Source organism: Lepidothrix coronata, unplaced genomic scaffold (genome assembly GCF_001604755.1).
Source record: "Lepidothrix coronata isolate B3197 unplaced genomic scaffold, Lepidothrix_coronata-1.0 Scaffold0, whole genome shotgun sequence".
NCBI classification, from domain to species: Eukaryota; Metazoa; Chordata; class Aves; order Passeriformes; family Pipridae; genus Lepidothrix; species Lepidothrix coronata.
Genome location: NW_016690180.1, coordinates 5,889,137 through 5,917,089, shown reverse-complemented (window position 1 = coordinate 5,917,089; position 27,953 = coordinate 5,889,137). Strand labels below are relative to the sequence as shown.

Below are 27,953 nucleotides of genomic sequence, written 5' to 3'. Positions count from 1 at the left end.
TCTCATCCAACCCACCTGCTAAAGCACAGTCACCTAGATCTCGTTGTCCAGGACTCAGTCCATTTGGGTTCTGAATACCTCCTTTATGTAAAGGATGTAGACTCCTTTACTGGGTCTGGCTGAGCTGGAGTTCATTTCCCCATAGTAGCCCTCACAGTGCTGTGCTTTGCATTGGTAGCTAGAAGGGTGTTGATAACACACCCATGTTTTGGCTACTGCTGAGCACAGCACCAACACTGTAATATTCCTTCCTCAATTGAGGGCAAGATCCTGGGAGGGGACACAAGTAGGCCAGCTGACCCAAACTAACCTGAGGGATATCCCATACCATAGATGTCAGCTCAGATACAAAAGCTGAGGCAAGGAGCAGGAGGGTGGGCACTCATTGTCTCCAATGGCTGCCTGCTGAGGAACCATCACACGTACTGAAGCCCTGCTTCATGGGAAGCAGAGAATAAACTCTGCTATCTTTCACTTCACTTTTGCATGCCCAAGCTTTGCTTTGCTTTTGCTTTGTTTTTGCTTTAATAAACTGCCTTATCCCAACCCATGGGTTGTTTCCATCTTACTCTCTCCCCTGTCCATCTGGGAAAGGTAGTGATAGAGCGGCTGGGTGGGCACCTGGTGTCCAGCCAAGGTCAACCCACCACAACTCCACAACCTCTCTGGGCAACCTGTGTCAGTGCTTAGTCACTCTTACAGTTAAAAATGTTTCCTGATGTTCAGAGGGAACCTCCTGAGTTTCAGTGTTGACCCATTACCCCTTGTGGTGTCACTGGGAAGAGTGTGGCCTTCTTTGCACCCTTTACATCTTTCTACCTTATTGCATGCCCTTGCATGCAACAAATTTTTTTCTTCTTCATTTTCTAACTTGGGTTTACACCTCAGAAGAGGATTCCTTGCAAGGCATGGCTGAAAATAACAGTATAAGGAAATCTGGGAGAAGTCTTTACTCCTACCTCTGCCACTCCTACCTCTGGAAACTAGGAGCTGAACATTTTTACTACTTGTTTTTCCATGAAGCACCAAGCAGCTTTATGAATTAAGTGACATTTTGTGATATCCTAGAGTTTTGGGGCAGAATATATGTTAACGTTAATAGGTGTGCTAATTTACCAAAGCTTTCCTTATCCTAGGACTCCTGTGCTACATTATGAGATATTATTTATTAAGAATGATTTCTACATTTTCTGTTATTTGCAGTTCTTTTAATTGCTAGTTCTAAATGTTTAGATTTTTACTTATTTCTCAAGAAAATGTAACAGAATTTAATTTTGGCTGAGGAGCGAGAACACTATTTGCCCACTGTGTTTGGGTACTCTTTTCTGCATATAGAGTAAGAAATTATTTGCTCACTTCATTTGGGTGGATGGATAGGAGATGTACACTTATTAGTGTTACAGTAGACCATTTTGAAATAAAATTCACTCCAATATGCATTTAGGTAAAGAAACGTGTCTAGGAAAGGGTAGGCCAGATCATATCTGATAGCATAGTTCTTTTTCTCTTAATGAGTCCTGGCAATCCTCCCTTGCAGTGAGGGGATTTGTTCCCCTTGAATGGTCCAAACCTCTGGGAAGGAAGTAATGTTAGATAAACTTAATCTGCTATTCTAAGGCTCTGTGTGTGAGTGTGTGCTCATACACATGTGGATGTTTGGGGATTATGCTCCCTGCAGGGGCTAGAGAGTCAAACTGAAGTTTGGCTCCATGATAAAATATCTGATCTGATATGATCTCTGGAGATTATTTTCTTAGCTTTGAGCAGTTGTGGATACTATATGATGCATTATCAGAGAAAATAATCCAAAGTAATGGATTTGTCTGATGTACAACACAGAAAAAACTCAGTATCTGGTACAGAGAAAGAAAGGTTTTATTGGCCACTGAAGAAGTGCATCAGCGTTCTTTTGGGTTTGGATTTGATTTAAAACTAAACCTTGGTATCAAAATATACTATAACTCACTAGCAAAACAACTTGTACTAACTACTTTCCGAAGACTGACTGTGCCAAAAATGTTTTACTGAATAGTACTAATTTTCCTGCTTCATAGGAGCACCTCTCCTATGAAGACAGGATGAGAGAGTTGGGGCTGTTAAGCCTGGAGAAGAGAAGGCTCCAGGGAGACTTTAGAGCAGCCTTCCAGTACCTAAAGAGGGCCTACAGGAGAGCGGGAGAGGGACTTTTTACAAGTGTATGTAGTGACAGGACAAGAGGGAATGGGTGTAAGATGAAAGAGGGTAGGTTTTGATTAGATATTAGGAAGAAATTTTTCACTGTGAGTGTGGTGAGGCATTGAAACAGGTTGCCCAGAGAAGTTGTGGATGCTCCATCCCTGGAAGTGTTTAAGGTCAGGTTGGATGGAGCTCTGAGTAACCTGGTCTAGTGAAACCGGTCCCTGCCCATGGCAGGGGCGTTGGAACTAGATGATCTTTAAAGTCCCTTCCAATGCAAACCATTCTGTGATTTTATGACTCATAGGTAACTACTTGTTGCAAACTTTTATCTGTAAGTAGTCTGGAAAAGATGTAGTTTTTGATTGATATTCCACTTATTTTTATATGTGTACCAAATGTATTATAGATGTTATCAAAATTAATCCGAGGATCACATTTCGAAATGTGTTAACTCTGTTTCTAATGCAGAGTGATCTACAAGGTTCTAAAGAAACCATTTAAGTCATAGAGGGTTTATCTTCTTGCTCATGGTACAAAACACTGAGTCACACCTTTCTGTATTTTACATGACAGATATCCCTACACTCTTTTGCTTTTTTCAGGAGTTGTTGATGTTGGCTTTCTCTGTCTGATGATAATTTATTTTTTCTTTAAATCGGGAGTTTTCTCTGCATAAAAGAAGAAGTATTCTGTGAGTAATGTTGCTTATATTTACCTGTGATATGCTGAACAGCATATTTCCTTTTGTAGTGTTAGGCAGCTATCCCGAGAGGTTGAAACATGCGTTTAGAAGAACAGGGACTTAATAAACAGGGAGAGAAGATATAGCAGGGTCCTTTAGTGGACAAATATTTGATAGTTTGTCATGCTTAATTGCCTGCTAGTTTTGTGTTGTGTGACGGAATAACAACCATGTGGACTATGTACAAGAACAACTATTGTCTGAGATGCTGAAAATAGACCAGTTGATCAGTTTACCACTTGTAAGTCTAGCATTATGGTAGGTATTTTCAGTGACCTGCTTTATAGTGGCCTATCTCTGTTCTAAAGTTTTGTACTATTACTATGAGATAAAAGGTAGATGTGAAAAAATAAAACGCAGAATAGAAAGGTCTGTGTCCAAAAAACCACTTGAAAAACTGAAAAAACTTTTTATTTCCTGATTTCTATTCTGGTCAGGATTTCATGGGCCTGGCATCATTGCTTCTGTCAGTTACTTATTACTGTGGGATGTAGTAATTTTCCCTGAGTGTATGCAGAGTATGTGTCTGCTTAGTTTTCTGTGTTGGAAATATGTATTTCTGATTCTGTATTGTGTTTGATGGCTGTGTTGGAAGGGTACAAAATAGAATAACTTCCTGACATGATCTTTCAAGATCCAAATATTCTATGCTGGCCTGTCTGCAAGAATTTCCTTTTCACTGAAGTATTTCCCTATCCATCTGTCTCCACGTCTTCCCCGAGAAGAAAAAGAGTGTTAGTAAATAGAAGGAAGACCTTTTCTCTTTGCTTATTATTCCCAGGGCATATCTCCTTGATGCATCTTGAGCTTAGTGGTTAACACTGTCTGTGCTTTAAGTTTTCTTTTCTCGCACCTTGAACAGTGAAGGTCTGTATTACACTCAGGAGCTCAAAGTGCTTTGAATTCTGATTTTCAGGAATAATAAAATAATTCAGAAGTTGGTCCATTGCTGCCATGCTTCAAAACCTCACCCAGAAGAATGAAAACTGACTCTCCATAATGGGCTGGTAGATATGCTGCATACCTTGGTATGCAGACAAGACGACAGACCTGAAGTCTCTCAGTTACAGCAGGCTCCTTATTGCAGGTGCAGTGAACTCCTGGTGTCTGCAGTGCCATGGCCATTAGCATAAGTCACTCAGGTGCAGAAAGGGCAGTGAAATATGTGACATTAGCACACTGAGAGATGTTCTCTGCTCTGCCATTTAACAGCATGATGTCTGCAGGGCAGGAAATCAGAGAGTCTGTGTTGGAGAGGGATTTCGGTTGCGTGCAGTATTTACAGCTGTGAATTAACAGAGATTTTTGCACTGGCAATTGATTACAATTGATTTTGTGGAAAAGTTTTCCGGTGAAAAAGCGAATACATTCCTGCCTGTTGTGCTAGAACAACATTGACCTGATATCCTGATGCAGGCCACAAACTTTCCATGCTCAGACTATAGCACACGCTATTGTCAATGCTGCATCTTATGCCCAGAAACAAGAGGTAGTGCTGAGTCTACATGTGAAAATTAGATTTGAGGTTGATGAGAATATATGAGATTTCTAACACCTGGAGTTGCCAGTTAGACTCAAGTACTAGTTATTCGAGACCATCGTATTTTGTCGTATGAATTAGGAGTACCTTTCTTTTTTTTTTTTTTTAGAATTGACCTAACAAGCTCAGGATTTTTTCATACCACTTTTTCTCTCACTCACACCTTCAAGACATTCTGAATGTTATGAGTGGTCCAGAGTCAACTGAGTGCTAATTTCTCAGCTTAAATAGACTGCCTTGTTCAGGTGCCTTTGCTAGGTAAACCACGGATCTACATCATCTGTTCTGTCAGCCTGAGAGTGCCCACCAACACCTAGCCCATGAACTTCAGGAGAAGCTGAATACTGGGGCTAATAACCCTATTATTTAATACCTGCAAGCTGTTCTGTTTGATTACCGAGAGTCAAACATGCGCTTATCCTTGTCTTGTCAAATGGAGCATGATTTAACCAATAAACTAATTATATTGTTCCAACAAAATACTCTTATTTGTAGCTGCCTGAAGATGTAAGGATAAATGAATATAGCAAATACTATTTAATAACTGCTAGAGTATGGGAATAGATTAGATGCTACAAAATTCCTGTCTGATATTTACTTCTAGTTCAATGCAAAATGAAGCCCAGCAAGCCCTAAAATGAGCATAAAACTTTTGAGGTACATTTTGAATTGTGCAAGATCAAAATTCCAAAATTACAGTTAAATTTTTCAAGGTAAAACGTAAAACTAGTAAAACCATAAGAAGAATGGTTGCTTTGTTTAATTTTGGAAGTTGTTTTCGTCTGTTTAAATTTTTTCTATTTTGCAGTGTATTCAAACAGATTACTATAATTTCAGTTTTTGGCAGTAGATTGGTTTTTATTAAACAAAGGCATTTAATGTTTTTTTGCCAGGAAAATAGTTAAAACTTACTTTTGTGCATTCTAATAGAAGGAAATCAAAGATATGACAAGGTTACATTTTAACTTTTAGAAGTTATTAGTTTTTCATTTTGAGAAATGAAAATATTAAATTTTTATTTCAGCCAAACTACAGTAAAGCCAGTGATATATTTTTCTTGAGATATAATTGATTTAGAACTGCAGGACATGAGTGTTTGGAAGGAAAAATAAGAAAGTGTTGCTATTTCTCTAGTTAGAACGAGGAAAGAAAGACCATTTTGTATGAAAGTCTCAGAGGGAAGTCCAAAGCTAATGAAAATTTCTCAGGTTACAATATCTTTTTTTTTTCTTTCTTCCTTATTTTTTTTTAGACTGCAAACATCTCAAACCATTTACAAGAGATGTGGCAGACAGGAATTGTTCAGCTTATAAGCACCCTTCAAAAGAGTGAAAACAAAAAAAACCCACTCCTAGGCTAGCTTAGAAAAGTTGAACTAAAATTCTTTCTATTCCACTTATACCTAGGCAGTTCGGGAGAAGAATGTTAACCACCGGTCCCTAGCAGCGTATCCTGACTTCTGATCTCTTATATTAAAGAAAAATACCCATTTCAGAGAGAGTGCAAGACTGTGTGAAAGTAGAGAATACCACACTCCAGCTTAAAAAAAGGTAAGGAGAGGTTTTTCTGCTAATCCTTTAACACCATAAGTGTTATCTTCATTTAACAATTCATTAAGTTGAAGGCAGAAGTGAATATTTAGATAATAATTGAACACTGAAGTATTTATTTACCCTGCATGTTCTAACTTAGAAAAAAAGATGCTTTTTTATTGAAGAAAGAATGCAATTCTTGTGTTTCTGAGCTTAAAACTATTTGCTTTGTAGCTTTTGTGTGTCTTTTGGAAAAAAAAAAAAGAAAACAAATGCTATGCAAAACAGCAAACATTATCTTTCATTTCAAGCACTGAAGTTATTTTTAGCCATGCAAAGATTTATGTAGTCTCTGGTATACCACACAACTCTCATTTTGCCAAGATATATACACAGCATGTTTGTAGAATGTTGCCTCTGGGAGTTGATGCTAAGTAGTAGTCTACCATTTGTGCTTTTATCAGAACAGATCTGCACTATTTTCCTTTCTGCCAGGTTTTGGATTGACTGGTTATTTGTAAAATATTTACAACTCTGCTTCCTTTGGCATTTCAGTTCTAAAAGGTATTGGAAGAAGCTGAAAACAGTTATAACATACTTTACTGTGCATTGTCAAAGTGGAATAACAGCAGCAGAGGTTTTTTCCTATTCAGGTTCTTTTTTGCTCCCCCCCCTTTTTCTTTTCTTGTTCTGGGAAGAGCGTTGGAATTCCAAACAATAGGTAATAACTTCTTTCTGTAGCAGCCATTCTGCAATGTGGTTCTAGGGCAAATGAGTTCATCAATGATGTCATTTGCAAACACTCTACACCACATTTCTGTAAATCTGGGTTTGGTGTCTATCTAATGTAGAAACATTGTCTTTGCTTTTGCACAAAACAATATGATTCTGTTATTTGAAGTTATTTTTGTGGTTTTAGAGAATCTGTCCTGTCTAACCCATAACACCCTGTAAATTCACAAAGACTATTGGTTACCTAAAAGTCCTGCCTTACTCGTGACTGTCTTGCCAAAATATACATTTGGCTGATGTGTTATGTGGCAAGAGAATAAATGACCAGCAGATATCATTAAAAACTCTTCTGAAATGATCAGCTGAAATATATTGGCTTACTTATAAGAAACAAAGGTTCTGTTTTCTTGAGATGGTCATAGTAATTTTGACATTTTTCTGCCATAAAAACCTACTACTCCTCAGCTGAAGGTACACAGGTGTTTGTGAAATACCTCTTTGTGAGATGGTGTCTGTTAATGTATTACAGGTGGGATATGTTCGTATTTCTTCAAAGCAGGAAAATAAGAAATGTGCCACCACCAATGGAAAATGCTCTGTGAATGCAGGATGCTTCCTACCTGCTCTCTAACCTCATATTTCCATGCCATTTGTGTGTGAGGATTACAGATTCTGAACTATCTTCTGTTTCCTTTGAACAGACTTAGTTTGAGCAAGCAATACGGCACTTTTCAAACAGAACATTTTATACTTTGCCACGTAAAATGAAATACCCATTGGCTTAAAATACAAATATTCAAAGAGCACTCTAGGACAGTGGTCAGGTGTGATCATCTCCAGACTGACTAATACAAATTTCATAAGTAAAATATGCAAGATATACGTCTGTATATCTAGAATTTGCATATAATGTTTCTTCCCAGAGAATTAAAGCTAGGTTGCTTTTCTGACAGTGTACCCAGTGTTCTTTCATAACCCACCCACATATCCTGTTGTTAGAATATTCTGCTTTTTACTGCAGAAATGAGTCCAAAACTTTTTTAGAAAAGAATTTGCACTATGAGTAGATATTTTACTTAATCCATAAGATTCTTTTTGTTGTAAATCATTTGTAAGTGTAGCGTTAGTCTATTTTTTAACAAGGTTATTGAAGTCTAATATTTTGGGGTTTTTTCTAATACATACAAGATTTTTTTATAGTTGATTCCACCATTTCACATTTTCTAGGTTAAAATGCTTGTGGCTTCAGGATCATATTTATTGGTGACCCTACCCTGCTTCCCCCAAGACTTCAGTTTTCCTTTAAAGAACACTTTTTGTTTTCATTCTTAAAAAAAGTGGAAGAAGAGGAAACCCTTTTTTATCTTATATGCTATTAAAGTTTTCTTTTTATTTCATTTGTGTCATCCAAATCTGGTTTCCCCCCTTTATTCTGTAATTTCTTGTTCTCTTGATTTTGCTCCTCCTGTTCTTTATGCTTATCCAATTCAGATTTCTTTCTTACAATAACTGATGACTATGGATACATTTGATTGTGTTCTTTCAAGTCACCACAGAGGAATTACGAACAGCAAGGATTTTCTGAAATAAGTCACTGTTCAGTAACTAGCAATGAAAATAATCTATTTCCTGTTTTAATGAAGAAGATGGACAGAGACCTTGGTTTAGTCAACATTATATTGTAGCATTTGTTCATGATTAATTTTCTAGATTTTTAGATTACTCTTGCAACGAATTTTAGTGACAATTAGAAAAACTGGCAATGTGAAAAAGCCCTCGATTTTTTAACCCTCTACATAGTAATGTGGGTGAATTGGAAGTCTTCTCAAATTTAATATCACAAAAACAGCCAGGAAGTCTTTCACTGTAAACGGGCTCTGATTTCATGCTCTTAGGCAACTCAGCCTTATCTTGCTTTTGTGCAGAACGATGTCGTGTCCTCATTCTAGTCCAGTGAGGGAGCGACCCCACACACCAGAGAAAACTGCTTATTCCGTCTGTGGTGTGTTCACTTGGTGCCTCTGGCTATGCTGGGCTAGGACCTGGGGTCGGTAGTAGAGCTCAGCTGCATAGCTCCATCCTTGCATGATGTGGAAAACTCTACTAAAAAACTCATCTATCCTTACCACAGCTATGTCTGTCCACTGTGTGGCCCTCCCCACTGTCGTACTTAGAAAGAACCAACGTCTTTGTCTCCTCCAGGATTGAAGTAGAAAAAACAAAAAGATGACCTGAGAGTCACAGCAGTCTGAAATCATGTTTTCAGTGCAATGAATGGAAAGTATTTTCTGATATGCAATTAATGAATTAGTTCAGAATATCACACTGTCTGCAGAACGTTGCAGCAGGAGTTGAAAACTGGGGTGGTTACATCCATCTGCTGATTGTCATGGGGCAATAATTACTGTAAAAATGCTAAAGATTTTGATGATCTGAAAACTAAACTGTAAATACCAAACACTTGTTTTATATATCATTTGGGGAATCTCCTGGTTGTGTGTATTTCTCTGTGTGGCCATCATGTAGGGAATTGGAGGTTACCAGCTTAGAGTCTAGGCACTTAGTCCTTCTCTTACTAAGAGTTGTGAGATCCGTGCCTAAGATTTACCAGGTTGGCAACCTGTAAGCTTTTGGAAGTTGAGAGGTTTGGCTTTTTTTAGCTATTATTGACAGGGAAGTGGGAGGGCAGTAGATAGATCTCTTATAATGTGGAAGCTATACCTGACAATTTTGGGATCTTTCAGAGAGCCTGGAAAGAGTGAAGCAAAAGGTACAAGCTCCTTCTACAGAAATTTCCTTTGAAAGGTAATACTGGCATGCTGAAGAACAGGATTATAGGTGATCATCTCTCTTTGAAATAATGGCATGACAACTATAAATAAAACAACAACAGAACAAAACAAGTTGTCATGTCACAGTTTTCATGTTCCTTAAGTCTCCCAATATATAACAGAACTAGTTACCTTTTGTATCTGCTCTGTTTCCCCAGGAAGCTGCCCAGTATGGAAAAACATGTCTTGATAATTTTGCAAGAAAGTTTTTTGGGGCTGCTTATGTCTCAAAACGGGGTCCAAACCATGAAAATTGACTGGTTCTTGAATTTTTTTCAACGTGTTCAGAATTTCCTGTGTCAAGTCAATATTTTCACAAGGCTAGGAGCCATGTTTACAAAATTTAGATTAGTTTCTGTTTTGATTTTTATTTTTGTGGTCCTACTGATGACAAGAGTTTATACAATTGATCCAGATTTAGTAATTCCATAGGCTACATTCTTTTTATTTCTTCCATGATGAATTCCGTGAAAATATCAATGAAGTGTGCTGTAGGCAAAATTATCTGAGGGCAGAAGGTGACTTATGCTTCTTCTAGTACTTTCAGAACTGGGCGAATTAAAGTATTTCTTATGGTTATTTTTTTTTATGGCTGCTCCTACATTACAGTTTTGAAGTTCAAATTTGAATCTTAAGAGTATTTAGGAATTCAGGTTTGTAGGATTGGAACAGGAAAAATTGGCACAAATCTTGATTTGACTTTGCTAAAGCAATATTTTTGTTTGTAATGTCCTGCCTTAGACATCCAGCTGTGGCTAAATAACCTTAGAAGCCCTATTTCAGGAAAAGACAATCAAATGTTTAATTTTAATATGATTTAGTGCTTCCTTGAGCTGAAAGCTCACTATAACCCTGGGCTTCAGTGACTAACTAGGATGGAGAGAAGTAAAGCTCTTCAGGAAATTCTAAAAAGAAAAGACATCCAAATAGATATCAGAGCTAATTATGATATGAAATGGCATATTAAATTCAGTTATGCCAATGGACTGACTAGCTGGTGTGTATTCAAAGACGGTGACCTTCCTCCACTCCACCTGAATGAGTCTCAACTGAAATGCAGCTCAGAAACTTAAGCAGCTTTTAAAATGCTTCTTGGAGATCTGTAATGTCATGAACTGGCAGTAGGCAGAGGTGTCTTCAAGATGAGGTCCTTCTTCAGCTCCATCATTTTTATCAGTAAGTAAAAAGGGGAGCTGAACTCTCCTGCCGATGTTGGATAACATTTCCCACCACAGGATCCTACTGAGGTGACTAAATTTTGTTGATAAAACTCAGGATAAAACAATGTCATATAGTGCTGGTTTGTGTTTCACTTTGGTTTCATATTACATGTGTATTCTCTAAAAGTGAGACTTCTTCCCAAAAATAAAGAATGGTTCTGGAGATGAAGGAAGAGTATGAAAAATATATGACCCATAGGCAAATTGTCTAGAAAATCCCTTTAAGGACTTTTAAGCTGTTATTTTAATCTGAACTATATGTTTTACAGACGGACAAATGCTGTAATTTTTAATGGCTGTCATATTTTTAGATCTGGAAGACATAATGCACCATTATAATGCTCCTATGTAACATAGGCAGTAAAAGTGCCTATTGAGCCTTTTTATTTTATTGAGCCCATAAATGTAGGTGTTTATTCCTTGGTGAAACTTAGAATATGGAAAACATACAACTAGATAATGTAGTCAGAAGAAAAAAATATCCTGTAAAAGATTTCCTTGTGCTTCTGCAGCATGCAGATAGCTAATACAGTGCTTCTACTATAATACTCTTTAACACTGTAAACTGTCTAATTTAGTGTGCATGTATGACACTATTTGTTTATTGTGTTAAATAGAAGTGCTGAAAATATTATTTAAAGCATTTATTAAATAAATATACAATATTATTAGTTATTTCCATTTTAATGTAATGTAATGACTGTTGTGCCTTTACAATAGTGCCACTGCGTAGTTCCAAATCAGCCTAAAATGTAATACATTTTAGGGCATTAATGACGATCTAAAGATAAAGGAAGTTTAACCTCGTGTTTGATTTCAAAATCTCAGTGGTTATATAAATGTGTTGTGCTATACTTCTTGTTTCAGTAACATTTGAAAAAAAAAAAAACAAGCCCAAACAAACCCGAAAAAACCCTACCCACAAAAAACCATGGCTGCAGCTGAAAGTGATGCTAATCAAAATGTTCACTCCGAGGTACTGGTTACTGACAATTCAGGTACTGTAAAAATAAACTGGGGTTTTGATTCTAAATTAAAGAGACAGAACACATTTTCAGTTTATTATTTCCTCATAAATTACTGCAAGGAATCTGCTTGTGTCTGAAAAATGTAGATTTGACTGGGCTGGTCTTGGAGTTCCTTCTTACTGCCGATGGGTCACCCAGTATCTTTCTTACATGGTCTGGAGCAGATCTGATTGCTTGGTCTAACACTATCCAAGTATTTGTGTAGGGATTCTAGGTTACAGGATTTTACATCAGGAATTGATTTAGTGTTTTCTTTCTTACTTCCCTTTCTTTTTTTCTTTTTTCCCCCCCCCATTATTTCAAACAGTAGAAATGTTCAGGTTAATTCTAGTATTTGGTGAATAAGAGAGTCCTAGAAAGTCTCTAAGAAGCAATACAGAAGTATTCAGTTTATCTTGTCTTTCCTCTTTTAAGTGTTAGACTGTTAATTTCATGATATTTATGAGCACCTTGTTAAGGTGAATGTTTTTGCACTTCTTGTATGTGTCCAGTTGTTTAATATACTCTATTGAGGAACTTTCCCTGATACTGAATCTAAACTTTCTCTGGCAACAGTTTGTCCTAGAAAACACTTGGAGACTCCTAAACAACCCTACTCCTTTCATTCTTCTACAGCCTCACAGCAAAAATCAGAGTTTAGTACTGAAACTATCTTTAAGGATTCAAAATATAATCTTTTCTATTCCCAAGCTTACAGGATTTCCTCTGTTAAGGTATAAAAAGAAAGCTGCAGTAAGGAAATCTCCAGTGATAGAAACATAGGAAGGAATTATGGAAAATAAGATCATAAAGAACAAAATTCTTTTAGATTCCAGTTCCGGAAGCTGCTTGAGGATAAATTAAACTGAATCCTTCGGTTGGGGTGTTGGTGTCTTAGTTGTAGACATCATTAGTGTAAACAATGATTTTACTTCTGCTGAAGTGATTAAATAGGCCTACCATCATGGAAGCTAGCACCTTTCCAAGGAAACTGGCTCAGCAACTTTAAAATTAACAGACCAGAAAGTAAATTTTAAAAGATTGTCACATGAAAATGAAAGGCACTCCTCATCACCTACATCTTAATAACTTGTAATTCATAGTAAATACATAAAGGAAATTTATATAGCCTTTGTGATGTCTATATGAAGTTGTAAATGGACAAGCCTACAGTTCATTCCATTGAGAGAGAGTAAGGATATATATGAATGAAGACATAATGAACTTTCTTACAGAAATCTTAATTCTAAAAAGTATAAAACATTTCCTGAGAAGACTGAAATGCCTCTTAATCTGCAAAGAAATCTGACTTATGTTGAGCACTAGTTACAGAAGCAGAAGTTCATAGTGTTTTCTCTGGCTTTAAAGATTTTTAATCTGTATCAACTAACTAAAAGCTAGATGAACAAGATCATTTAAGATCATTCCATCAATGATGTTTATCATATAAGTGCAACAGAATAGACCCAGGCTATTCACCTTTCTTATGAGCGCTTGACTCTGTTGGCAGCAGCAGGATGTATAAACAGTAGATACTGGGGAAAGACTTTCTGTTTGTAATAAAATAGGTGGCTGAGCTAATTATGGAATGGGAATGGTGATTTTTAGATGCCTGCACTAAATGCCAGATTCTCCTTATGTTTTTAAGAAGTGTGGAAGAAGTATGCAATTGTGACTCTTACAGGTTAAAATACTGCTGAAAGTTGTCCCAATAAAAGTCATCATAGAAGCTTATGAACCGGCAGTTTTCTCCCAATTTCTTTATCTTGACTTCAGAAATCCCAAAATCCATTAGGCATTGTTTTTAATCTTTATTTAGGATTCACACGTAGCTAATCTTGTTCAAATTCCCTCTGCCTCCTTATTTTCCTCCCCCTTCTTTTCCTTCTGTCAGCCCTTCATTTTTCATCAGTTTGCCTTAAAGGCCCAGGGTGGATGAGTCAGTGATTCCAACCTGTATTTGCTTAGATACCAACTCCCTTTTAGGGATAGCAATATCATGCTTTAGCTCAGTAGGCAGTCATGCTTTTTGAACAATTTTGACATCTAGAACTTTCTTTTATTAGATATTGACTGCTGCACTCCTCTCTATTTGAAAAAATCATGCTCTCTAGGTTTGCTTTTTAAAAAACAAAAAAACCCCAAAAAACAACACAACCCCCCCAGCTCTTGGCTGCACTGATATCACCAATACAATGAAGAGTCAGAGTGGTTTAATCATTTTCCTTTCTTGTCTACTTGTCAGTTGTTCATTCATCTTCGGTCACTTGAACATCTATCTATTTGCCTTCCTGCCTCCCACTGGTCCTCCCTTCCTCCCCACTCCCAGGGAACCTTAACACTGGCATTGCCAGACCTCATGGCTCTGAATTTTGATTTGTTTGACTTGACAGTTTGGAGGGAAGCTAATACTATGTCTTTTCCTTGCTAAGTAAAGAACAAACTGCAAGTACCTGGAATAAGATAGGCTGAAAAGCCAAAATACCTGGTGAGAAGGAGATCTTTCATGCTGCCACCACAGCAGCATCTGAGTGTTTGCTTGAGCAGGCCCGAGATGCTTCTAATGCACCAGAAATGCCACTATTGCTTGATGCTCTGGAGCTGCAACCACATGCCCAGATTAGGGGTCTCTCACTTAGAGAAGGTGAGGAGGGAGGGAACATTTTCCACCCTGCTTAATTCTGTCTTCATCTGTAAAGCCAGGAGAAAGCTGGAAGGGGAACACATGATGGTATTGTTCTGTGTTAATTTTTTTTCTAATTAGCCAAAGTATTGAAAATGCTTCTGTCTCTTTAAAATAGTGTGGTATTTTGTGCTGTGACTATTACCGTACGTGAAGTTATTTGAGTGAACAGAATAACTTCATGTGTGTTGAGGTGTGAGGTGACCTCATTATTCCTAAATCTGTTCCTTTTTTGTAGCACTTCTTATTCAGCTCTGCTCTTTCAGCTGCTCGAGTGTTTTTATTTCTGCTCTGGTTGTGTAACAGATTTTTTTTTTAAATTTCAGAATCATAGCAACATAAGTTGGTTAGTTGAGCCAACCTGGCAGAATTTAGCTGCTCATAGATAAGACAATAATAGAGCAAGATTAAACAGGTTTTGTGGCTTAATAGAGTAAGAAGCAATACTTGCCAGATTTTACTTTGATGCAAGGATGTTGATTAATGCAAGAGATGTTTCATTCCAATCAAGACTTCTGTTAAAGAAATTTTAAAAAATTATCATTTTGCCATTGCTTGCACAGTCAGAACTTCAGAGAGGTGTTGTGTTGAACACTCTGGCAAATTGGCGTTCCCTGTCTGCCTTCAGAAGAGCATGTCCTGGGGAGCACTGGCACTCTGCAATCAGTGCTTGTTCCGGGGCAGAGGTGCATATCTCCAGGGAGACGCTGCTCCCTTCAGCACTTTCTGCTTTTGCTGTCACTGAGGACTGTGCTGTTGGGACTCTTATCTGGAAATGAGGCACCTGTCCACTCACAAAGAAAAGAAAAAGGTATTTCTCAAAGTTCACTCGGTGGTCTCCAGGCAGCCTTGGTGGTCGTACTGAGTAGAATTTCTTTGAAGAGACAGATTAGAGGTGGATGACTGCATATCCCGTTGCAAATGCCATATATTGACAATTTTTATATGCTAACTTGAAAGTTTTTCCATTTAGACCTCCGGCATTTAAGAGACACACGAGAGATAAGATTGCAACTCTGTTGCTTGAGAGCTCTCTATCACCTCCTGAGTTGTTCCTTTGGGACATGCTTGTCTAAATAACGGATCCCATCTTTTGTATCCTTAACCACTCATCAGAAACTTCCTGGCTCCAGTGGTGTTTGCCTGGTTCATTTTCTGCTGCTCTCTCTTGGTTTCTTGCACTAGCTTCAATATTCTCCACTGATCGCATTTAGCTCTGGAGCATTTGAGTGAGTTGGTGATCTGTGGGGTTTTTACTGAGCAGGTAAGTTTTCTGACTAAGTGTGTTTCCTAAGTTAAAGGTTAGTGCCTATGCCAAACCTATACTTGCATAAATAACCTGCCTATCTACAATTACATATAACAAGTTTTTAGCAGTTCCACTGCCTCCATTTCCTGTTGCATTGAAAATAGTTCCAAATGAAATTTTGGCCAGAGGGGCAAAAATTTTAGTTTGGCATCAGTGGATAGCATTTCTGCCAGTTCAGGTATGTGAATTATGTAATTAATATCTGCATAAGATAATGTAAAAGCAAAACACACCATGTGTGTTTTAGGGGCTTTACATGAACTGGAGTTGTTTGGGGAATAACTAGGACCATTTAAATGCCTACTGCATTACACTTTTCATCTATCAAGACCTAATTTGCAGGTAAGCCAGTTGAAGGAAAACATTTTAATTTTGTCTTTAAACTTTGCATTTTGTCACTTCACCTTTTAATCCTCTTTCATTTAATATTTTGACATGTAACAAAAGCATATGTTTCAATTTTCAACCCTGCTTAAACAGAGAAAGGCTATGGCAATGGTGGCAGGCAGTTCAGATGTGAGTGAGATAAAGCTGATATTAGGAAGTTATAGGGAGAGTGGTTTCTGCCTCTTCGTTGCCAGATTGTCCACCACTTATCTTCATGTCTGTTGTCTGAGTGACGCTGCTTCTCAGCTGTTGCTATGAAAAGTCCTTTGATAACCTTGTGTGATGACTAAATGGTACTAATTGTCCCCACCTAGGAGGCTGTTTCATGGTCATTCAGGCATCTCCAACTTTGATGGTAGATTATGTTATCCCTGTAAGAGGTACCTCTTGACACCTATGCTTTTCAATATTGTAATGTCCATCTGTTGGTTTTCAAGGTGGATCTTAGTCAGTCATGGGGTTTGAAGTGAAAAGACTGCAAAGGACCTGAACAGCTGCAGAATGTGCTCAGGGAAGTGACCACAGCTATGATCCACAGAGTTTCTGCTCAGGTACCTGTGCAGTCTTTTGGATGATCCTGAGCCCTTCTGTAAGCTCTCATGGTCTGAATTAATTCTGGCTTGCTGGTTATTTGGAGGGATGCTAGATCTAGTGCAGCGCTGTGGGAGGAAGGCTTGAGGGGGCTGCATGAGGTGATTTATTGACTGCAGAGAATCTTGGTCTGTCAGCTGCTGGAGTGGCGTAAGCAGCCCTTATAGATGGGTCAAAAAGCTATGCATTTTGTCAAACCAAAGTAGTTTCATCTTCCTATTCTTTTTTTTTCAGCTCTTTTTAATTAAAATGAAGTTGGGCGGAAGTGATTCTCTTGGTTCCTGAGAATGTTTCATTAGTGAAATAAAATGTCTCTAAAGAAAAAAGTTGCTAAAGTCATTATTACACATAAATCTTGATATATCTCCCCCCAAAAAAACACTGGCATGAGATGCCTCAGAGGAGAAAGCAACAGGGAGATATAACTCTCAAGCTTTTTATTTTATCTTCTCTCATTTACAGTTCAATCCCATTTGTCTGTGTTTTATGCAAATTATTCTGTATGTCTATATTTCCAGTGCTTAGAAAGAGGGAGTCGCTAAGCAGCCTAAGATTGTTCAATGTTTTTCCAAATACATGTTTTTAATTGACTTGACAGAGGGAGATTTGAGAAATCAGATATTAGTAAATGCACTATGTACAACAGATTAATCAAAATTTTCCTTTGTTAAAGGCTTTATCTTCAAAAAGTCTCCGCAATTGATATGCAAATGCCAAGGACCTCTGTTGAAACTGGATAAAAACCATAAAGTTTTGTTTCACATTGAGAAAGTATAGTCTTTCTCTAGATCTTGAATTTCCTGAGAAGCACTTTTTGGTCTTAACACCATCAGGATGTGAAAGCGTAAGCATAAACACTTGTTGGTCTTTGGGTAAAAACTTGTAATACGTGATTTTGAACAAACACCATGCAAGAATTGAAAAGACATCATTAAAACATTCATTTCCTGTTGTGGATTTTACTGCATGATTGTTCCCAAGAGAACTGAAAATTAGACCTCCATTTGTATGCCAAACTACAGATCTGAGAGCCTATCTTTACTGGGTATATTTTCCCTTAAATCCTATTGCAAATGCATTTTTGTAGAAGACCGGCACCTCTGCTAGTGGAGCTACTGGATCCATGGGAAGTTTTATCCAGAGCACAGAGAAGTACTATAGTAGGCTTTGGCTCAACTGGTGTTGACTGAGAACTACATAATGAAGCCTTTTTGGGGTTTTATATTCCAAATTTTATTGCTTTCTAAGAGGAATTTGCATCATTGTTGCTTCTTTTATGGTGAATAAAGTCTGCTTAATGCTTGTCTCCATTTCATGTTACTATAGGATGCTTCAGAAAATACTAATGTCTGGCACAAATTTTCTTGGAAAATGCAGCCTCCTGATTTCATGGTAGCTATTGACATTAAATTGTTCTTGTAAAAGTAAAAACATGGATAATACTATAATGTCAGGAATTTTCTTACTTTTTTAAAACCACTGCTGTTATTCATAACACCTATAAAGGGTTGCCCAGTATCCCCAGTATACCTTATTTTCCTTGTGGGACAAGTAAGCTATTTTTGGCTTTGTAGCTGGGGAAGACTGAGCAAAAAGCAATTATATAAACTAATATATCAAATGTAAGATCACCTGGGAGGTCTTAGCTATCAATCTGAAATCACTTTGACTCTTGCTAGTTAAAATCTCCCTTAGCATTTTCCCCAGGGAGAGTGCTAAGAACAGGGTGCTGAAGTACACGCCCAGCCTTATTTCTAAGGCTGTTCCTACAAGCTTCCTATCACGTTACAATATGTCCTTCAGAGTTCTCTTAAAGACAGCAACAAAAAAAAAAAGCCAAACAAACCCTTCTCTTTGGTGATTTCATGGCTTTTGTTTCTTCCTCAGAGAAGATCAAGTCTGGAGTTTCTCTGACTTCGTCTGAAATTGTAGGCATGATCAATTTGTTTAAGAAACCTTGTAAGTACTTGACTGATGGAGCACATGATGTCCTGTCATTTGAAAGTTCACTGTTAAGTTTTTGTGGCTTAGTCTGGAATACTTTCAGTGGGGAGCTGGCTGAGGGGAAAATGTGCTGTGCTTCTTGTTTTTAAGCAGGAGCTGCTGCTAATGTGTGTGCTGCTTTTGTCCATTTTTATGGCAGTCAGAATAAACAGCGTATGTGTGAAGCTCAGCCAAATCCAAACCAAAGAGATTATTCTGGTTTATGTTTTTGCAGGTAATTTCCTGTGGCATTACTAGGAGCTACCTGTTCCACTGTGGGAAACTTGATTCCCCCAATTTGTGTTATGTCACATGCTGTGCTTTTACCATACTATTTGAAATGGCCCTTTTAGCTGATGAAAGTTTAGAATTTATGGACTTAAATTTTGAAGTAAATAGAAAAGTACATGCTTACTTAGGATCATATGGATTATTTTTCAAGATTGTCAAAAAGTTTGCCATTTTAAAGTTTATTATGGTAATTCTAATCTTGACAGGTTTTCCTATGATAATTCTCAATTATCTTTCAGTTGCACTGATACAAAGTTATATGATTTCACTTTTATTGATTACATTGGGTTTGCAGAGATTCTTCGACAAATTTAGAATTTATTTGAGTTAAATGATGTGAATGGACTGAAGCAGTGTTAAGTTTGTACTTATGTGTAAATAGCAAGCATGCTGTCAAGCAATGGTGCTGGATTCATGTGGTGGTGTCCTGTTCATCTCTTTGTTGGTGAAGTTTGGGGACGGGAGGGAGATGGGGGAGGAGAGCCTGGCCAAAGCATTTATAATTAACAAGACTTATTTTCAACATAAGATGATGGTTAACATCATAACATGACTAAAGTTTTAGTCTGTTTTCAGATTTCCCCGTTATATACCTAGTGTCTCTGTTTCCACTGGATTGCATGATTTTCCACATGAGCTTGCGGTACTGAGAAGGTATTAAGAGGGGAAAAGGGTCTGACTAGATTCACCAAGTGCCCTTCAGAACATGAAGTCCCCCTATCACCCTGTCACTGACAGTCAGGTCAAATGCTTTCCCAGGGAAAGAAAGGAGAGAGGAAGGAATGTAAAAAAGCCTTTACTTCGCAACAAGTTATTTAATAGTCTCTAATTATGGATTTAAATGATGAAAGTAGTAAGAAGACTTAGTTTGCATTTACTGTTGAGGAATTCATGTGGGAAGAAGAGACACAAGTGTTTGAAATACCTGACTAGCTCTCTGTTGTCATCAGTTAATAATTGACATGGCCATTTCATTTGTATTTTGTTGAGAAAAACAGAGTAGGCTCGACATATAAAGAAGCTCTTAACTTCCTTTGTGAAGCAGTGGGAGTACAGCGTGTCCATTCATTACAAAGAAAAAAATTTACTTGTGTGAAGTTTTCAGACTTTTTTGGTTTTCCTTTTGTATGCTTCACCAGTGGCACTGTGGGAAGGAAACTCTGTTGCTCATGTGACTTTTACACTTGTGTTAGCTATTATTAGTTAAGCCATAACTGAGCTGCAAGTTCCAGGCCCAGACTTTCCCAGAATTTGGTGCCTGCTTTTGTAGAAAACCATTTGTTCTACAATTACCACCAAATAAAATGGTGTATCGCCGTCTCGCCTTATGCTGGGGTTTATGGTCAATCACTATATGGTACTGTGGTAAAGACTTAAAAATCCCCAACAGACAGTTGTAGGGGATGAGCACATTCACATTGTCATGTGAGACTTTGCTGAAAGCTGCTGTTCTAGGAAATCTTTGCCTACAACCACTTTGCTTGTGGTCCCTTTGCTTTCAGTCTTTTTCTATCCTAGTATGTGCAGTGGTTTCTGAACTTTCTCTGCCTTGGCACAATTTCCCAGGGTAAAGAGCAAATTTTGAAAATATTATGCTATTAAAATCGTACTTCGGATGTTTGTTTCTGATTCCCTAAGAAGCATACCATTTACAAAGAGATGAGTATGACTGACTTACCTTGATTCTGCATAAGTATTAGCAGAACTCCAAAAGACGAGAACATGAATATGGATGATTTATATATCCATGAGCACTCTACATGGGATAGCAATGCTTTCTGTACATAGAACATGAAGTTTTAATTGCTCATGGGTGGAGACAGACACTAATTGTCTAATCCAGTCATTTGTTGTGAAGGCATTCATTATCTTTGTCCTTTAAGATTTCTTTCAGAAAAGTTGTGCAAAAAAAGTTGACCCCATGGGTAAAGGTTGAATTTCAAATTACTCCTCTGCTTCTTGAGCAGACTGGCTGCTGTTGGAAATGCAACACTCAGCTATATGGAATTCTTGTCTGTACCAACCTTGGCATGCATGCATTCATTTTTCCTAATTATTAAACAACTCGCACTTAATGCGTTGCAATTAATTAGTACCTTTTGCTTTGTTACACATACAAAATTATACTCTAGTAAAATGCTTCATGAACTAATTAGATATCTCAACACAGTTGACTTCTGTCCTCTTGTCTACTGGTTTCTTATCATATAGTGAGATTAAAATCTTGTCTCCTTACTCCAAAGATACAATCTCTTCATGTTCCTTTTCTCCCATGATAGAAGAAATTTAATTCTTATTCTGGAATGTTGTTTCCCTAAGTGAGGTGTCCTCTTTAATCTATAGAACAGAGTGCCTGTCCCATTTCACAATATAGCCTAAAGCAGGGATGACCAGCTGCTCTGTGGCTACACTTGCCCCAGCTGACAACTGGAGCGCTGGAGGATAATAAGAGGCTGACTCTGGAGAGGGTGCTTGGGGTATCCTGAAGAACAGGTACAAACAAACCTTACCAGTCTGATGGCATGGTCCAGGAGGGCAGGACAGAGAGACACAGTTGTTTACAATGAGGTCAGATCCTCAAACTTACTAGTTATGGCATGGAGCCCATTCCAGCAGAGGAGAGCAAAGCCCTGTAAAGCTGCCTCGGCCACTTTGCCCTTGCCTGTCAGAACCTCAGGGGACTTCCAGCCACCTTGCTTTTCCCCACTGTGTATCTTGGAACAAAAACTATTTTCAGAAAAAAAAAAAAAAAAACAAAGAAAAATAAACCCCTCTCCCTCTTCAGTTTGGGCTTATTCTGCTAGAGGCCAAGTAATGCTGGTGATGGCTCTGCGTACATAGAGGACTTTGGAGCTGCTGCTTGGGATTCTGCCATGCTGTGTTTCCACCATGGCTGCAAAAGGGTGTCTTTCAGAGAGTTTGTTTCTAGGGAACTCTGAGGTCTTTTCTATGGACAGTTTTTCTGGCAGATGTTTAAAGTAAACAAACATTACAAGGAAGTAATACAGATTGCTACATCTTCTGATCCTTCCTGAGTTGTAAGGTCTTGCACGCATTTTAAGAGCCATCCTTTCTTCCCTCTTCCTTGGCCCTGGTTAATTTCACATGCTTTGTTTAAGAGGCTTTTGGCCTCCTCTGAAGTGGTGTGCAGTGCACGTGGTGACCATGCAGCAGTGGGCTGCCGTAGTGGGGAGGCTTGCAGCTGGGTGTCAGTTCCAGGGATGTACATGTCACCAAGGCACCTCGAGGACGAACAGTTACAGATAGATAATCTGTTTCAGCTCCTATCCAGTGTCTCCTTCCACTTTGTGCTGAAAAAAATGGGAAAAACGCTTCCCTCTGCTTTTGGAAGAACTTAGTAAAAATATTATTGTATTTTTAAAAGCCGTTCAAATAATTTTTGTTACAAAGTAGTGAAATCTCACTGCTCTTGTATTTTCCCTTTTTTGATTACGTGGTTATCCTATTACACAATGCTATCAGGATTGTGTTACCATTAGTGAAGCTTAAGGATACAATATGGGTGATGGGTGATGCCCTCATAGGAATCAGTTTACCAAAACCAAGTACATGTATTTGAACACTTTATAGTCACATGCTTGACTGTGGTTTCCAAACTGGCACCTTCCAGGTAGCAACTGCCCTCCCATTAATGAATATGGATATTTAGAATGCCAGGTAGCTGTATGTATTCTGTCCAGGTGGGGTTTTCTTCCAGATTCATCAGTGATCTGCTCATCTTCATTTAACATCAGCAAAGCAGTGAATTCTCAGGTGGTACTGCAGATTAGTTGTCATCAGATAATTTTCAGTTTACAGTCTGAAACACTTAAACTCAATATCTGTTCATATATGTTGAGTTTAAACTCAACATTAACTGTGACTAAATCAGATCAAATTACATTTGTTCAGAGTAATGTTTTCTGCAAACACATTATGAACAATCTATACCCTGTGGTATATGTCATCTCTCTACCATCAGGTAGAGACATATATGATAAATGAAGCCAAACTAAAAATATAGAATATTTGGAGACTCTCCTATTTTGTTCTGATATTGTGTTGTTATTCATTTTATGGTTTGGCTCCAAATAATCCACGGCAGAAAAGCAGGAAAATTAAAAGGAGGGAATGTGGTTTCTCTTGTAATTGAGACATACCCTCCTGGAGAAAATGCTGCTCTGCATCACCACAATGCTGTGTATTTCTGCTGCACAACTGGCATCTTTCTTTCTTCCATGTAATACGTAAGACTTAGTCTTAAAAAGTGAAGAAGAGGGGATAAAGCAGTGGGAGAAGCCTAGGCTTAACTTTACACTGCACAAAGTTACCCTCATATAACTGACAGTGCTGTCATTTCATATACCTAAATTAAGTGGTTCTTTCCTCTGACTGTCCTGGGTGGGTGTTAGTGCACATATGGCTTTTGGACTTTAGCTCAACTGTTTAAAGAAGTATCAAGATTAGCAGTCATTTAGAGCATCAGGATTTTTCTGACAATGTAGAAGGAAACCTGGTATGAGGATCTCAGGATCTGATAGAGGGCCAACAAGGAGCACTGGGATGATTATTCTCTTCACTTAGAACTTTTAGCTGTAAGTGTTAGTTTTTGCCTTCTCTGTGCCCACAGGGCAAAGCAACAGCTACGTTGGTTACCAAACTCATATTTGACAAATCTTTCAGAAACTTTCATGTGAGGAAAGCTTCAAGAAGTGCAACCTGAATTTGCTTTCAGGTGCTTTGCAGTATTTTAGCATCAAAATGTGTCAATGAGAGAGACGTGGGCATCTCTTGAGGCCACTGGTCACATAATGGAAACTGATTATTTTTGTAAACTTTTATTTCAGCTTGTTTATTATATTTGTACTGTTACTGTTCTTTAAAGATTGTGTGTGCTGCTGTAACCCATCTCTCATCTTTACAGAGATGGAAAAATACTGCTTCAGCTGAATGCTTGTAGTCTAGATAGGAATACATTTAAAACAAATAAAAACGGTTAAAACTTGGTGAATGTTTTACCTCTCTCCTCTGCTCCCAGCCCATTCCCAAATCTACTCTCTGCAATTTCTTTCACAGCAAGTGCTCTTGAATCTTGATTTTACAAGTGTGGGAATGGTATCAGGTGTGTTTATGCAAGGTGTCAAGAAGCAGTTAAGGAAGGGAGCTAAATACGGTTTGGTCAGCATGGGCTTCCCCTGACTCTCATTGTGAGCTTCCCTTAACTGGACAGGCAGGGCACCAATTCCTGTACCAAGCTGCTTGCAGGGATCCAAAAAGTGCCTCAGCACCTAGGAAAACAAGTGTTTAGAGCTGCTGAAATTGACTCCCGCTTCCATCCTTGCTTGACAAACAGACCCTGGCACTAGTTAGTACCAGGAGAGGAATTTCTGTTCCTTGCTCTTGCTGTTGTACTGGAACAGCTGGAGGGTACCTGATCTGCCAGAAAGCACCCTGTACAAGTGACATTTTCTGGGATGATATTGCATCGTGAGATATAACACTTGGCTGGTCCCCTGGGTGTCAGGGCTGCTGCAGTTCCTCAGAGTACAACAGACACAGCCTATGGTCCCAGTGTCCTTCCAGGGTTTACAAACTGCATACTTGAATATTTTTCACTCTAGGGTCCATCTTAATGTCATATCCTGCAGTCTGCAATCATTAATTTCCCTTAATGGTAGTTACATTTAACCATCCGCACTAGCACAAAAGATCTTGTGCTTTGCTTGGCCATCTGAGTCCCCTCCATTCTGTTTCATTCTGGGACATAGTACATGGTAAATAAACTCCAGTGTGGGCAGGTATGTTGTAGAAAAAGCAAAGTTTAATCATGCCCAGCTTGTGTGGCTAAATTTGATATATTTCCCCAATTTACTGGTGATAATGCTTTGTAATCTCTGCTCAGTGAGATGGTGTGTGATGAGTGTGATCAGTCACATCCTGGCCTGGCAAATCCTTGCCTGGAAGTGAAACAGCATGAAAATAGGGAATAGATTTTTTTCTTTTTGTTCCCACTGCCTAAAGGAAAGATGTTTTAAAAGGAAATGTCTGGTTTTCCTAGTTCAGGGATAGAAAGAGTTGTTCTTTTGTGAAAAGGCCATTTTATATTTGAATTATTTTAGATATTTTTGAAATGCTTAAGTTTATAAATGCTTGAGTGTCATCTCTTTATGGCTGCTTCTCTTCTTCTTTTTAATTTTGCTTCTTCATGAGTAATTAATTTTATTCTAGCATCATAAAATAGAACAGATAGGGGGAGATTTCACTTAGCATCACTGTAGTAGCTTGGGTTTTTTTCTATTTTGATATTACAGAACTTATAAAGAGCCCTTTATATTTATATTTGTAGTAGAAATCTTACTTGACTGGCATTTAAAATAGCACTGCTTCTACTCATTAGTGTTATATGTTTGTATATTCAGTGTTAGCCAAATAAATGTGATGGTAAAATACATCTATTTGAATATTCAATGAAGTGAATATTGTTAGTTCTCAATGATCAGATGAAAAATATTCCAAATTTTTTATCTCTTAGATACCTATAAATAGGTCTAAACTGTAAAATTTTATAAGATTTCACTGAGTTTGAAGTCATTCTTTGATACTCACCAGTCACAACAACCAAAAAAGCCATTTTTATCTGCTGGTTTTCTTCAATTATTGGCTGTTATTGTTCTGAGCAGGATACTGCCTTGAAAGTGTTCCTTATATTACTAGTTTTAGTGCTTGCAGCTGCTGTATGTCACAGTATCTATGTCCTTACTGGTTTCAGTTTGTCTTAGGCAGCAAAAGTAGAAATAATACATCTGATTTTGCACCACGACATGAAATTTTTATCCAATAATATTGCTTTTATGTGACGTTCAAGACAGAATTAATTGTTCTGTGTCAAAATGACTCAGCAATGTATTAGCTTGTTGTTTCCACCATAAAAGAAGGAAAAATTCCAAATCCCAATCTAAAATATATTGGATGTACCTGTTTGCTTACAGCCTTGATTTATTAGCTCCTAATGATTTATTAGTAAGTTGGGTCTCCACCCCGTTGCTTGGATAGTAACCCCTGTCAGTCCCAGGAGCCCCTTCCATAGGATGACATTTAATTTTTGTAGCAGCACCACACTGCTGGTTTATAATTATCCTGTGATCAGCTGGTGTAGCCAGACGTCTGTCTTCTTGCACATTTCTAGCTGATCTGGGCCAAGTTATTAGAAGAATGTTTGAGCAATATGCCCTAAACAAATGAGTTTGTACATAATACTGCAGCATTGCCTCTCATTTCTGTTATCCCAGTCCTCCAGCCATCCAGTCCTTCTGGCCTGGAACTCTGACTGTCTTTGGAGGTCAGGATACTTCTCAGGTTTGTCTTATCAATAGAATTCAGCAGCATGCTGTTGGCACTTCTGCCTTATCTCTGAGGAGGTTTGGTCTATGAGTTTCATGCTGCCTTCATGAAAATTAACATTTTCTATTTTCTATGGTAAGCCAGTAGTTTCTGTGAGGATGAAATGCTCCTTCTCTCACTGATGGAAAACTGGAAATTGTATGGATCCAAAAGTGTTGACCAGTGCAATACAGGACTTATTCTAGGGCTGCAGGGGCAGGAAAAACTTCATGAAACACAATCCCCCGCAAGAATGATCTTAGAAATAGTGATTTGAGTGTAGAATCCTGATCTGTCAGCAGCTTGTACAAGCCTTGAGGAGGTATAAATGACTGCCAGCAGCTGGGGAGGGGCAGTGGGGAGCTGTTTGTCCAGTGCAGGTTTTACTCCTTGGACTTTGGACTGCTCTGCTGCAGGGCCTCAGGGAAGTCGCTTGGCCTTTGAGAGTTTATCTTTTCATATGCAGTGTGGCCAGGATAGGTTTTAAATGCTTTCAAACAGGAATTGTTCCATGTAAGAAATTAACTTCCTAAGGGAAACTCATGTTTTACAGGGGTTTTTTTTCTCTGAGAAGGAAATAATAAGCCAACATCCCTTTACTGCATTGACCTCAGGTGTTTAATGCAGCTCTGGAAACCTCAGATAAAATCCAGCATACCAAAAGGGTCTCCTGTCATTAATACCTTGAGTTAATAATTCTTGCCCTAGTAATTTTCTCCCTTCTGTTACATAATGAATGAATGTTTTGTTGGTGAATCAGAACCTTTTGTGGTCCATTCCTTTCTAAAAGTCTCACATGCATCACTGAGCCAGGAGCTATAATAAGCTGGTTCTGTCTTATTGCATGTGTTCTGCAATGCAGCCCAGCACCTCAGTAACATCTATCCCATTAACTTAACACTTCTGCAAATGTCCTTTTATGTGTGAACTCTGCTATCTGTTGTCACTGTGCTCAGGATGCGTCTCCCAAGTTGCTTTAAACCCCCTGGCTACTCACTGTGTAACCTGTAAGTGGGGCTTTCTCTTGAAAAAGTTTATACTGATCTTCTCATACTGTCTTCCCTGTTGGAAGTCTGTACTATCCCCGGCCTACCTCACACATTCCCAAAGTGACCTACCTGCTCTAAGTCTGGTTGTGTTTTTTGGAGGGTGGTGTCTTTTCCATCCCAAAGATGCTGCCCAAGGGTGGCAGCGGGATGGATTAAGGCAGCAGGATGTCAATGTTAAAACAAACAGTTGGGTAAATGAGGCTTTCTGACTTCAAGGACCACTCATTGTGATAAATGATAAAACAGAGATACAGAAATACAAAGTCTGGCTGGGAAGACTTTAATTTATAGATGGGGAAAAGAGGAAAACAGGAGCTCAGCAATGAAGGGAGGTGAGACTCTTGCCGGAGTAAATGAGACTAAAGAATTAGTCTCACAGGAGAGAGGACCAGTATTTACTCAGCTCTGGTTCTTCTGTTGTCATCTAAAATGTCATCTAAACATTTTTAAACTGTTCTTTACTCCTCCTCTCCATTTGTATTTGTTTCTTGCTTGTAA

The 27,953-nt window shown here is 38.2% G+C and overlaps 1 protein-coding gene across 11 annotated transcripts in view; it reads left to right on the top strand.

Annotated features, from left to right (window-relative positions):
- The window catches only part of KIAA1211 (KIAA1211 ortholog), a 126,486-nt gene that overhangs the window by 56,074 nt on the left and 42,459 nt on the right, over positions 1-27,953 (top strand). For 8 of the 11 annotated variants that reach the window (XM_017823706.1, XM_017823785.1, XM_017823196.1 and 5 more), the window contains exons 2-3: positions 5,867-6,010; positions 18,640-18,711. In XM_017823706.1, coding sequence (XP_017679195.1) covers positions 18,687-18,711 — 25 coding nt within the window. In that variant the 5' untranslated portion in view covers positions 5,867-6,010; positions 18,640-18,686. Of the gene's footprint in view, positions 1-5,866; positions 6,011-18,639; positions 18,712-24,655; positions 24,661-27,953 lie in introns of those variants that run through there. The other 3 variants (XM_017823942.1, XM_017823860.1, XM_017824021.1) reach the window with 2 other exon arrangements.